The sequence below is a fragment of the Myotis lucifugus genome, unplaced genomic scaffold (genome assembly GCF_000147115.1).
Source record: "Myotis lucifugus unplaced genomic scaffold, Myoluc2.0 scaffold_472, whole genome shotgun sequence".
NCBI classification, from domain to species: Eukaryota; Metazoa; Chordata; class Mammalia; order Chiroptera; family Vespertilionidae; genus Myotis; species Myotis lucifugus.
Genome location: NW_005871520.1, coordinates 478115 through 491399, shown reverse-complemented (window position 1 = coordinate 491399; position 13285 = coordinate 478115). Strand labels below are relative to the sequence as shown.

The 13285-nt window shown below is 55.0% G+C and overlaps 1 protein-coding gene across 7 annotated transcripts in view; it reads right to left on the bottom strand.

Annotated features, from left to right (window-relative positions):
- The window catches only part of PAX5 (paired box 5), a 154916-nt gene extending 142029 nt beyond the window's left edge, over nucleotides 1-12887 (bottom strand). For 3 of the 7 annotated variants that reach the window (XM_023744544.1, XM_023744545.1, XM_023744547.1), the window contains exon 1: nucleotides 12764-12813. In XM_023744544.1, coding sequence (XP_023600312.1) covers nucleotides 12764-12809 — 46 coding nt within the window. In that variant the 5' untranslated portion in view covers nucleotides 12810-12813. Of the gene's footprint in view, nucleotides 1-12763 lie in introns of all 7 variants that reach the window. The other 4 variants (XM_023744548.1, XM_023744546.1, XM_023744549.1 and 1 more) reach the window with 2 other exon arrangements.
- Between the last annotated feature and the right edge of the window lie 398 nt (nucleotides 12888-13285).

The following is a 13285-nucleotide window of genomic DNA, read 5'->3' as shown; positions in this document are numbered from 1 at the left end:
AGGAGAAAATATATTTTAAAATACATCAAATTTAAAGACATTTTAAAAAATAAAACTCTTCCTTTTAACAAATATCTTCAAAAGTGAAAGGGACTACCTCAATAAACCTAGATTTCGGGGGTGGGAATTTTTTTTTTAAATCAACAATCTGATTAAGGGTTACGTACTTTTTAAAAATAGTATCTGCACGGTGCTGAGACAAAACCCAGCCACTGCCTTGATAAAAACACTTCCTTTAATTACATACCCAATAAAACTGAGGGGGAAATAAGCAAACAAAAAAGATGAGGCTGATGTGCAGGTCGACCACTGTACCCTCGCAGAGCACACAAAAGAAATGGATTGGAGGATCACATTTATTTCACCCTATTGCACTAGGATTTGCTATGAAGAAGTTTCCCTAAAAATTTTTGGAGTGTTTTGCAATTGACAAGCAGCTATGGGTTGGTTCAGGGGAAATAAAGACGGCTTCTCAACCCAGGTTTTACAGAGGCTCTGGGACAAATTTTATGTAGCGTCTGGGAAAGTATCTCCCCCACCCCATTAAGCTTCCTTACATCTGGAGGGAAACAAGGATAGAAGTAACTGAAGCGCCAACCCAGTAAACACAGGGGGTAGCAACAATATTGATCTTGTAGTTATTAATCAGCCACTGACATCACTGGAGCCAAAAGCTAAGTCCAAGCATTTACCAATGCTGCTGGCAGCTCAGAGGCCAGGAGGGGGAATAAACTAAACTGAGACTTGCCTGGGACTGGGCTATACCAGGGAAGCCACGGCATCTTGGAGGACACACACACACACACACACACACACACACCCCGCAACTCTAAAACATAAAATAGCCACCTCAGTCTCAGCTCTCCACCTCCTCCCCAGCACTCAAATACTATTCAGTTTCATGAACAATATCTGAAATGGACGGGGGAAAGGAATCCATAACATAACCTATTTTTTTAAATGCCAAACCAATTCACTGAAGTTTCTCAGGAGAGTCTGAATTGAATATTTGCCCAAATTTCCAACCTCAGGCTGATTTCAAGGGAAAACACAATTTTTATAGATAACAACAGTACTTAATTCTAGTTCTAAGCTGAATTTCCCTCTGATTTTCGAAATGAACTTTAGTTGGTTTTGATTGTTCTAAAGCACTCCAGACACAAGAAAAGGAGAAACCATCTCAAACAGGACATTGCAGTTAGGAATATGATTGCTTAGTTCATCTAAAATCGAAAGACTGTAGCCACCCCTGGTCAAGGGTCTTAAGAAAGCTTTGTTCTGGGGTTGGGAGCATCTAATAAAAAAGGTTGTATGGATCTTTCAAGAACAGGTTGGATTTAAGAAGAAAGTAAATTCAAAATTGGTACAAGCTCATCTGAAAGGACAAAAAAAGGAAGCTAAAAGCCCTCAGCACACTTTTAAGATAACCTGTCAGTCCAGGCATTGTAGCCCATCTGCAATAGCCTGTTCCCTATACCACTGGCAATTTAAACTTTCTGCCCAAAACACAATGCCAACCTTCAGAGCAGTTCAAGAGCGGTTCTGTAAGACATTTGTGAGCTTTGGGGACCCCTTGTATCATGGACACTCTAAGTGACAGCAAGCCCTCTACTCCTGACCACAAATCTAGGTTACCAATACTTTTCCAGAGTCGGATCCACATGTCCACAGCTGACCAGACCCAGGGTAACCTGGGATCCCCCTGGAAAGGACCCCAAACTCACTTAGCTCTCTCTGCCTCTTTCATAGTCTTATCCAATAAAGCAGGGGTGAGGAAGGTCCACCCCCAGGGCCGTATAAGGCCAGAGAAATCATTTGGTTTGGTCCTGCTAAGGCTTTAGGGGTGAATTAATTAAATGTTTGCCCAAATACAGCAGGCTAATTTTTAAGTTGATAATTCTGTATGGCCCGCCAATGATGTTATAAATATCCAAATGGCCCTTGGCAGAATAAAAGATTCCCCACCCCTGCTATAGAGCATTTCAAGGGTGGTAGGGAGATGATTTACAACTGTGATCTGAGAAGGTAATGTCTCCCACTTACCCTGAGATTAGAAAGAAATAAAACTAGATGCCTGAGAGAGGGGAGGCATGATGGGGAAAGAAAAGAGGAGAAGTGAGGTATGGAGGGAAAGGGTGCAAAGAGTGGGAACAGACAGCAAGAAACGAGAGATTGGAAAGGAAGCCTCAAGTTAGGAAGGCAGAGGAGGAGAAAATGGAATGGATTAGCCAAAACAGGTGAAGAAAAGACAGGTGAGTATGATGCACAGAGGGAAGCAAGGAGACCAGAAGAAAAAATGGAGGACAGATTCCCCAGTAAAGGGCAGGGGACTTCTGTGGAGGGGGGGTGGGGGGCTTTGTTTTCTGGAACCCTAGGTCCAGCCCTGCATCTCCTGACAGAACACAAGTCCAGCCTCTACTTCCTGTGGACTCCAGCTGGGTGAGAGTTCATCCCATAGAGGGTGCTGGAGGCAGACACAGACTCAGCTACTCTTTTCAGGGCCAAGTAGAATTTACAGAAAGACTGACACAAAGATAGATGGAACCAACTCAAGGCAAAGACCAGGAAACAGACACAGATACAAGGGAAACAGCCCTGCCCCCACAGGACTGGCAGCCCTGCCCCCACGGGGGGGGGCGGGATGGTTGAATTGCAGATGCCCCTGGGGCCTTTGTGGCTCTGGTCTGGAAGGGCCAGCCCCCACAGATGCTCCTCCGGCCCAGATAAGAGCATGCTGCCCACGAGGCCCTGTCTACACCCTAGACTGGGCATAGGGTCTTAGAGAGAGGGTCTCTACGGACACAGTCACAGATTAAACTCCAGGACTTAGAGACATTGAAATTTCTCTTAGTGGTCCCTGAGAGAATGAATGAAGGGACACACAAACATGCCAACAGGAACACAGGGAAGAGCAGGGGTGAAATTTCATTAATGGACTCTTAAATGACAGACAGATGCTGACACACACCGACAGTCAGGCCATAGATACAGAAATAGTTCAACCAGACACAGCACCTTGCACATGTGTGTACCCACCCAGACATTCCACTCTCCTCTTTCTGGAACCTAAGCCCCTCACCCTCCTCTTCTGTAAATCCTTGAAGACCCAAGAACCAGCTCCAGGTTTACCCATGTGAACTTCCTATCAGTGCTTTTGTCTCTCTGGCCTCAATATCATACTCCATAAAATGGGTGTAACTAAAGGTTTAGACAAATCTCAAGTAAAAGTGCTTTATAACTGGTAAGCATACCTGAGGGAGGGAAACATCTGGGGAGGGTTGTGCTGATCAAAGTGATGAGCCTGGAATAGGGGGTGGGGGCAGGGGAACTCTGAAGCCCATTTCCAGGCAGTGCCTGCCCCTGCCCCATGGGCACACCATCTCTCCCACACAAAGCTGTCCTGTTCTGATGGAGGGGAGAAAGAGGGTAGGAGCGTGAAACTGACCAGGGCCAAGAAGGGAGATGAGGAGATGGGACTTGGTCTGAGCCCCTATTACCCCAGGGACCTCTAAGGGATCTACTGCATACCCCACTCCCCACCTCCAATCACCAACAAACTGAGGCCCTGGAGGGCACATTGTGCAAGCAAAGAGCTTTGGACGTCAGAACCAAGCAGGCCCTGGAAGCTAGGCTGGCTGGGGCCCAGCCCCCACCGTACTGCCAGGGAGTTGAAGATGGGAGGAGGGAGCACTCTCCAGGGGGCACATGAAGGCCAGGACAAGGAGGGACAGATACACAGCATTAGCGGTTGGCTAACAGCATCTGGAAGTAGCTGCCTTCTCCACCCTCAAGATCACCGGGTCTGACGCTCTCTCTCCAAGGGCTTGTGCAAAATCTCTGGGGCGCCCCTCTGTATAGAAGGAGGCAGTGAGGGTCTGTTGATCTCCCCCCACTCCGTCCCCCACAAGGAGAGAAGTGCAGGGGTCAGCCCTCCCCATTCTGTCCCCCAATCTCTCCTTGGCTAAGAGCTTGCCCAGCAGAGTATTGACCCCAACTCGTTTGTTTCCTGGCTCACTCTGTGAGATCAGAGCCTCTCCGGAGCCCAGCTCAAGTGTGCGCAGGACAGGGCTGCGGGGGGCGCTGGGGTCACCACGATTGGAAACTGTTTTGGCACAAGCCCCGGAGGATGAGGAATCGTTTGGGCTGGGACCGGAGAAAGCGGCTTCACTGCGCAAACCTCCGCGCGGCTCTGGTGGATTACCTCCGATTCGGGAAATGGACACAAAGAGAAACACCTGCGGGCAGTCAGCCCCTATCGCCCGGATCAGCATTTCTCTGCCTGCCAGGCCGCTCGGCCCTCCGGGTGAAAAAGGACCAATTCGCCCAGGGAAGCTCGCCTTCTCTCCAGCCGGGTCTCTGCTGCCTTTGTTAAACAGGGGGCCCAGGGCTGGTAAGCAGGATTTGAGGCTGAGGAGAAGCTGGCTTGCGGAGGGCTCCCAGCCAGGGAGCAACCCTGTGACCTGCGGCCCCGCGGGGACCCCAGCTGGGCACCGGCTGGATGCCGCCCAAGCCTGGCGCCTTGCTCTGGCCCAGCTCTGCAGCGCGCAGAGGGGAAACGCGATTCGTTCCACTTGGTATTTCCTTGAAATCCCCGAGTCTAATCCGGCGCTAACTCGCCGTGAGAGAAGCGCATCGCACAGGAGGCTATGCTAAAGGGCGAACTGGCAGATCCGGGCGGGTCAAGCAACCGGCCACCCGCCTCGCCCGCGCCCAAAATGACCCTTCCCGTCTCCTACACACTCGGCGTCGTTAGAAAGCGGGGCGCCTGGATGGTGACTAATTGGCTGCTTCTTCATTTTTATTTATGTTTTTAGGGGAGAAGTCATCGTAAGGCCAGCGTCCTGCAGAGGAGGACTGGAGGGTGTCTTTAAAGGTCTGTGTATGAACTGGCGGCTTCTAAGCAGACGCTCAGCTCAGGGACCTCTACTTGGTGGATTTTTTCAAATCCCACTCAACTCCAGAACGCCTTTGGAGCTCTGGACCTGCGGTCCCCGCTCATCTCTCCACCTCTCCCTTCACGCCTAGCAGCACACAGGCACTGGTGGGGGCCCCGCTCCCCCTGCAAGCCCTGTTTGGATCAGCCCCACCGTGGAAAAAGGCGCCATCCGGGTTTGGGTGTGGGGCGCTGACTGGGACTCGGACTGACCTTTCGCTACAACTTCGTACCCTCCAGCTAGTCCAGCCGGAGCCCTCTCCAGGTCCCCGCCACGATCCTCCCAGCACTCTGAGACGTCGCTGCCAGGGCCCCCGAAAGGCCGCCGAAAAGGCTGCTGCTCGCTGCCTACGTTAGGCGTTGGCGGAGGCGGGACTCCCGGTGCCAGGTGCTCCGGGCCCAGGCGACCAGGCACTTTGTTCCACATCCCCTGCCTGGAAAGCCCTGCCCTTGGCAAACTTGACTGCGCGGCTACAGAAGTCCTGGGTCCTACCGGCCTCAGCGCCTGCCCCGTAGTCCGGCACCCCCAACCCCGCCCCGGGCCGGAGAGTGAGAGAAGCGAGCTCGCCGCCTACTTACTATGCATGGATGCAAACGGGTCGTGCTTACAGTGTATTTCCATCGGGGCGCTCCAGACTGCAGGCCGGCCCACGCCGCCGCCTCCCGGCGCCAAGGGGCTGCCCAAAGCGGCTAAGGAGCCGCGCCGCCGGGCCAGGCACTGTGCGAGCTGCGCTCAGAAAGCACTGCTGGGGCCTCGGGCCTCTCTCGGAGCCGCCCGGCCGGAGATGGGAGATCGCCGAGAGCTGCTCCTAGAGGCGGGAAACCGCGCTAGTGCACTCCGGCTGCAAGTGGGGCGACCAACTCCTGGTGGCTTCCCTCCCGGGCTGGCTCAGGCGGCGGCTCCGGACCCGGCTCGGGGTAGCTGCTGCCAAGGCGCCCGCAGCCTCGGGGGCATGGCGTAGGGACCCGCCTCCGGGACGGCTGGCGCCCCTGGCCTCCGGTAGGAGCGGCTTTGAGGAGGCCTGCGGGACGCGCGGCACTTGGTTTTACTCAAGGGGCAGCGAAGCCCGTGGGCGGCCAGGCTGGTTCCGCGGCTCGCTGCCTCTGGAGTGTCTCCTCGGCCGCTCGGTATTCACTGGATTCTTCTCTCTCTGCTTCTCTGGGTCTCGGGGGCTCCTACTTGCCGCCTCCGCCTCTCTCTGCCCGGCTCGCCGGTGTCTCCCACGAAGTTGCAAAGAACTTCCTCTCTGGCGGTGCTGGGGCCCAGTGGGGTTCGCAGACGTTTCCGCTACTGACGTTGGGGATGAGACTCCGGAGTCCCGGCGAGCTTGCAGCCCTCATACCCTGGGACCCGCTGCCTTCAAAGTTCCCGCGGCTCCCGCTTTCCCCCCATCGCTGGGACCAGGAAAAGGGACAACAGCGACAGTCTCCTCCTCGCCTCACGCCCAACTCTTGAAGCCCCGCCGCCCTGTCTCGGAGGTCTCGTCCTACTGTCTTTCAGTTGCCTCTTCCGGGACGGCCGCCGCGCCTGCCCCAGGCGTGGAGCGAGGGACAGAGGAGAGAGCGGAAGGTCCCCTCCGCCACGGCCTCCGGGACTACTGGTGCTGAGATGGAGCCGCTGTCGGTTTTGCCCGCGCTGCCGCCGCCGCCGCCGGCGCTAGCCCTCGCCTGCTCGGCGCGCACAGTGCGCCACTGCGCCGCCCCGGAGCCGCTTTCAGGACCCGCTGCGTGTGGACAGCGCCGCCCGGGGCTCAGCCTCCCTCCGGGCGGGGGCGGGGCGGGCGCTAACATGCCAATCACGCTTCACCAAGCCAATCAGAGCGGTGGCAGCCGGCTCTGGCCCGAGACACCGCTCCATTGGCTGAGCAACCGGGAGGCTCCGCCTAATTAGCGGACACTTGGGCAATGGGAGAGAATGGGAGGCGGGGCCAAGGCAGCGGCGCCACGTTCATTGACAAACGCGCGGCGCGAAGGCCTAGTGAAGCCGGGATGGAGGGAGGGGGAGGGGATCCACCTAGTGCCTGGAGAGTCCCCCGGCACATTCTCAGGGAGCCTGCCCTCCAAGCTGCGGCGTTGGGACCCTGAGATACCCTGAAGGCCTGGGGGCAGCCAAGGCAGGGGTGGGGAAATAGTCTCCAGAAAACACACACACACACACACACACACACACACACACACACAGCGGATGTTGGAGAAAGACGAGTACAATAGAGAACCGGCTTTCAATCTAAGCACCAACAGACTCGCGTGTGCACATCTGCCCCGTTCTCAGTTTCTTCACCTGTAAAATGGGCAGAGTTGGCTTACGTAGTCTTTAATGGAGCTCCTGCCAGTGGAAACATTTCATAACTGTATCGTGTCGACTAAGCCGCTACCTCCTCGTACACCCCTCTCCCTCTTTTTACCCCAGGCGCTCCCAAATCTGTGATGACTGAAAGGCAAAGACATTGAGGTGAAATTTTTTTTCACATTCCTTTAAAGTTGGTAATCAGGGTGCTCCTGTAGGAAGAGGCTATCTGAGGCTTTGTATCGAGTTGCCCAAGCACCGAGCCCTGAGCACCTCTTTCCAGCTCCAGGCCAGGAGCTGCCAGATGCTTTGGGGGCTAGTTATTCAAGCAGTTGGAGCCTTCTGTCCACAGGGGTAATTCCACATCTGGTGCAGGGAACTGAATGAACCCAGGCCCGTCCAGTGCTAATGAGGGTCCCTGAAGCCGGCGGGTGGGTGCATTCTATCTGCAAGGGCCCTGCCAAGCCACACTAGGCATGCTGCTACCTTGCTGCAGCTTTCAGCTGTTGAAAAAACCTGACTTTCCCTCTCCAGGGGAATTTATAACAAAACCTTCCTGGTCCAGAAAGACAGGGTCTTTGACCAAGGAGTCTCAATTTCTCAAGGGGGTGTGAGAACCTGAGGCCACAATCAAAGGAACTGGTCTTTGAAAAGGAAGCATGAGGCAGGCGGTCTATATCCAGGAGGCAATAGTTCTGTGAGCGCTTACCTATGCCAGGGTCCTGGCAGAGACACTGAAGATTCTCCTGGGCCAGCAGCTCATGGGAGTGGTCCCAAGTCCCACCATTGTGCATTCAAAAGCACTGATCCTCTAACATTAAACATAAACCCAACAAAACAAGGGCTCTGGGATGCCCACTCCAGACCTGGACTTGTAAGGAGGACAGAGCTCATGTTGACTCTGAGAAGACGCCCAGGTCATTCAGTCTCCCCTCTCTCTACCTCTGCTCCTCTTCTCACACCCCGATACTGGACCAGTCCTCTAGCCCACCTTCTGTTCCTGTCCCAGACCCAGCTGCCCCAGGAACCGCAGTTAAGTTTCCTGCGCTGACCCTCCCCACCCCCTCCAGGCACAGCTGCAGGAAACAGTCTCAGGCGAGCCTCTTGGGGATCAGGAGGTTTCGCGTGCACGGAGGTGGGGTGGTGGCATTATCTCTTCTTTGACTGGAACCCTGCCTGTCTGGATCTTCACCCCACCCCCAACCATCACCCTTCACCCCCACCCCCCTTCGCCTTGGAGCAGAAAGATCGTAACAGCGCTGAGATACCAGAATGAGTTAAGGATCCCGCTTTCGCTCCACCAGTGGCACGCAGACTGAAAGTGACTAGATTTCGACGGGGCGGAGGGGGGGGGGGGGGCGGAGGGGGAGCGGCTCTGTGTTCCCACAAGGGGGCAGGGGACAAGGGTGGGGTGAGGATGCCTTGAGGGGCACAGCAAGTGACATCTCCACCTCCAGCCCCTCTCATTGAGTTCAGGCCTGGAAACCCAGATTTTAAAGTATTTGAGCTAATAGGGAGGGCCCTGAGGCTAAACTGTCCCCATTTTACAGATGCGGAACCTGAGGCTGAGGCGGGATGCGACTTGTCCAAGGTCACACAGCGAGTCCGGGCGAGAGGAAAGGCTGTGGCCGGGAACCTTTTCTCAGGAGGGTCTCTCCAGAGCCACTCTCAGGATGGCAGGGTGGTGGGCGTTTGGGAGTGGGCATGGGGCTACGATACCAAATCAAAGCACCCAGCGAGGACGTACCCACGCAAACGGCTTTCCTTCCCATACCGGGGAGGCTTGGACAGAGCCCGGGGAGCGCTGCCGCGGTGGGACGGGACGCCAGACGTAACCGGAACAGAAACAGCTCCGATTCCCATTTCACACAGAAGGCCAGGGTCGGGCTGCCTAACCTCTTTGGCCAGAGCAGCCCCTATCGCACTGTGCGCTGCGGTCAGAGGAAGCCTCCCTCTGGGTCGGAGGTAATTCACCGCCTCCGGGGTGGACCGGCCTCCGGGAACTTCTAACGCCAAGAGGCATCACCAGACCTGGTATCCTGGCCACCTTGCCCAACCTTACACCACCGAACGGCGGCTCGGAGCCACCCCATGGCCAAGCCCGGCTCCCGCGCCTCGGTCCAGCCTCCGGAAGCTCGTGAGCCCACAAGTCTGGGTCCAGGAGAGAGGGGAGCAAGGAACTGGTCCCGACGCCGCCACCCTGAGAGCGGTCGGGCCTCGCTCGGCGCAACAGTCGCGTGGTTCCATCCTCCCTCCTCCCCTCCCCGCCCTCAGCAGGACTTCGGGCCCGGCCCTGTGCTAACTAAGCGCTGGAGGCAGGAGACCCGGAACGAAACCTTCCGGGAAGAAACCCAATTTATGTAAATGGCTTTGCCGTTGAAAGTTTTGCTACGGAAAGAAATCCCGTTGAGAAGGATGTTTGAGAAGCCAAAACACCCTCAGAGAGACATCCACCTCAGTCCTCGGCCACAAAACCTGGCTGCACTCGAGCACACTGCCTCCCGCCTCCCCTCTCTCCGACGTGCAGCCCCTCCTGCGCCCCGCGGCGTCGGCGGTTTGGGGCTGCTATAGCTCTGTGGGCCCGAGACAAACTCCCGCAGCCCAAGTCCAGCCCATTTCCCTGCTCCTGCTTCAGGCAAAGCGAGGCTCACAGGGCTCAGACTGGTTGCTCAGTTCAGTTAAGGCAAAGGTGACACAGCCATCGCTGTCCTAACTTGGTGGGTGCTCTCTAATCCTCATTTCAAAAACATCAAAGAGAGACAACAACCGACGCCAGGGGTCAGAGCTGATTCCTGCTCCTGGATCAGGGGTCTGCTCTGCCCCGCCCAGGTCCATCTGTAAGAATCGTCCAAGTGAGTGACAAAAGGGAAGAGTTTAACCGGGTTTCTCAAGAACCATGTCCGTGGTCTGTCAGGATTTGTTTTCGTTACCAGTGCTACCGGGCGCCTCTGGGACTGCCTTTCTCTGTCTGAAGACTTTAGGCGATGGGGCCCTTCTCCTAGGGCTCAGTCTCCCCATGTATCTAATAGGGAGAAGAGCCCCTGAGATGAGGCCTCTCAAGGTTCTGGAAGATGGAGATCCAGGGGCAGAGAATATTGTCATCATTCGTTCACAGGCTCATTCTCGAGCGGGAGGGCTGGATGCCATTGCCTATCCTGGTCTCCCTGGCCTTGGGGAGCCTTAACTCACACAGCAGCTGGCTTGCCCAATTGTAGTTTTTCTCCAAGGATGCCCATGGTGGCAGCAAGGGGTAGGGGGTGTTCTCCCAGCAGGAATGAGAGGTCAGAGAAGTCCTCCACAAGTCCCTGCCCCTCTCTGGACCTCAGTTTTTCCTTTTTGGTAACACAAGGAAAAAACTAGACAAGAAAATCTGTAAGTGGCTCCCTGCTCAGGGTTGACCTCAGCCGATCTTGGGCTTAAAGCTAGAAGGGCATAGAGTCCTTCCCCCGTGTATAGATGGGGAAACTGAGATCAAGAGACAGAAGGGAATACAGTTCTGAAGAAAGGCAAGGGGAGGTCAAGAGGCCCATAAAAGGCCTCAAAGTTAGGAGAGGGAGGAAGTCCACGTAAAAACCCCCAAACAAGACCTGGATGCCCCCAGCCTGTCCAGCTTCTTGGCTCTCCTCTTCCCTAGTGGGGCCCAGGCTGGGGCAGACCAGCAGAAGTGCAGTGTCACCTGAGATGTTCCCAGTGACCTAGGAAGGGCGCCCTGACTCCAACCCGTCAATGAAGAGGGGGCGTGGCTCTTCAGAACTTCAGACGCTGGCCAGCCTAACTGCCCCTCCCCAACCCCACCCAGACCCATCTCCATGAGGAATGAAATGCTTTATTGATTAAACGATTATTCAGGCGATTGAACTAATCAAAGAGCCCATCGACCGCCATGAATTACATTCTTTGTAGACTGCTCGCTCATAGGGAAAGGCAGCAGGGGCCAGCCCCTGAACACTCACCCATTCCCAACACAAACACAAACCCTAGTCCCAGCACAGGCACCTCTGGGAGTCCCACCTACTCAGGAACCCACTGGGGAAAAGAAGGAAGAGTGAGGATTGAGCAGAGGGGTTCCCCTTCCTGCACTCTCAACCTGGGGGATCCTCTTCAATTCTGCCTCTTCGATTTCTGCCCTAACGTCTCTTCAGTCACATCTAAGCCCTGGGAATTGTCCTGGGTTTGGGCTATAAGTTCACCTCTCTCCTTCTGCTTTCTGACCTATATTTAGGGCTGAGGAACAGATGGGAGGTCACAGATCCACAGGAATGGGGAAAAGGGAGTGCTTGCCCGGGCCAGGAGTGTGTTTGGGTGTGGGTTAGCACACTTGGCCTAAGGAGTAAAAGGCTCCTATACCCAGCTTTTACCTCAGGGCAAACAGAGGCTCCCGCTGCCTGCCACCTCCTCTCAGATTTAAACACATCTTGCTACTCACTGCCTGGGCCTGTGGGAGGCACACCTGGTTCTGTGTCAGAAAGGCCTGTCCGCATACCAGCACCAGAACTGGATGCCCAGAGGAGGCACCCATGTCCACCCTACTTCTGCTCCCCTCCCTTGGAGGGGCACCCACAGATGAAACCTGAGCACACCACACACACACACACACACACACACACACACACACAGGTCAGAGGCTTGTCTAGGTGAAAGCGAAGGCAGGCCGGGGGTCCCCAGAAATGTCTCAACTAGCATATAGGCTTGCCTGCTCGCTCACCTGCCAATGCTGTGCCTGCTGCTGGAGACCCTTTTATACAAACGGTAGGCTCAAAAGTGCCCACAGAGAGAAGCAGTGCCCACAACACACTGAGGGTCTGTGCACACCCCCGGAATTCACACTTTCACTCCTGGTTCTCCTAATAGAATGGGACCTGAGCCTGTTCACAGGCTTAGCACAACAGGACCCCACAGGCCCTAGACCCATCCCTGCACCTAGAGGCTGGCACTTTTGTGTATATTGGCATGTACACAGTGAACAGCTGTTGACATGTACACACCTTTCTCACTTCCAAAATTACTTAGAATAGGACAGATGACCACAGACCCTTTAAAAAGAGTAGATATACACTCAGAGGCTTATCCAAGTTATATATATGACACACATTTTGGATACAAAAGAACAGTATCCAGGAACACCAACTCATAAACACACGAACACATTTCTGAATATAAAGACACACAGGCACATAAACTCGTGGACACACACTCAGACATTTGAAAACCCGGTATACAGGGACACACAAACGCATTGTCACTCTTGCACACTCTGAACCCATATGTAAACACACAGACCCAAACTTTCAGACCCCCCTCCCCCAGAGACACCTACATAAATATTCAGAAATAGAGGAAAAATAAGCAAACTCTCTGACACTTGGAACGATGCAGAAGTCCGTGAATAGACTGGCGAGAAGACACACAGACGTGCCACAGACAGACAGGCAGTCAATCCTGGCAAAAATGAGGCCCCCTCCCCCAGGGCCGAAGCCCCGGGAGGACCAGCACCCGGCTGGGTCCCGGAGTTAGCGCGCCTGGAGCGGGTATCGCGGTCCTACCTGTCCTGCCGGTCCGAGGAGTTGGATAATTTTTCTCTAAATCCATTTTGATTTTTCAGAACTTGATGGAATGGACAGGGGGGGAAAAGTTTCCACTTTTTTTGTGCTTCTTTTTTTTTTTTTTCTGGTGTCAGGGGCCGCTCACAGGTCGGAATAATTCAAGCCTTCCGCTCCCCCGCCGAGCTGGGGTAGCTGATCACTGAGCTGAAACTAAACGTTTTAGGTGGAAAAAAAAAGCGTCCGAAGGCACCGTGAAATGATTAAGGAACTAAAGAGCTTCTCGCCATGTGAGATCATGTCCTGTTCTCGCCAACATCACAAGATGTCCCCAGACACGCCGCGCCCCCAGCGTGCGGCCCCGCACGGCCTGCCCAGAGCCGGGCAAGGTGTCCGCGCTGTGCAGAGGGGCCTGCTCCGCTGGCCAGACGGGGCGGGCCGGGCCGGAGCAGCGCTGAAGGCCAGGAGAGCAACAGTGTCGCAGCCACACCGCCCTGGACTTTTATAAGGGGTTGTGGGGGAGGA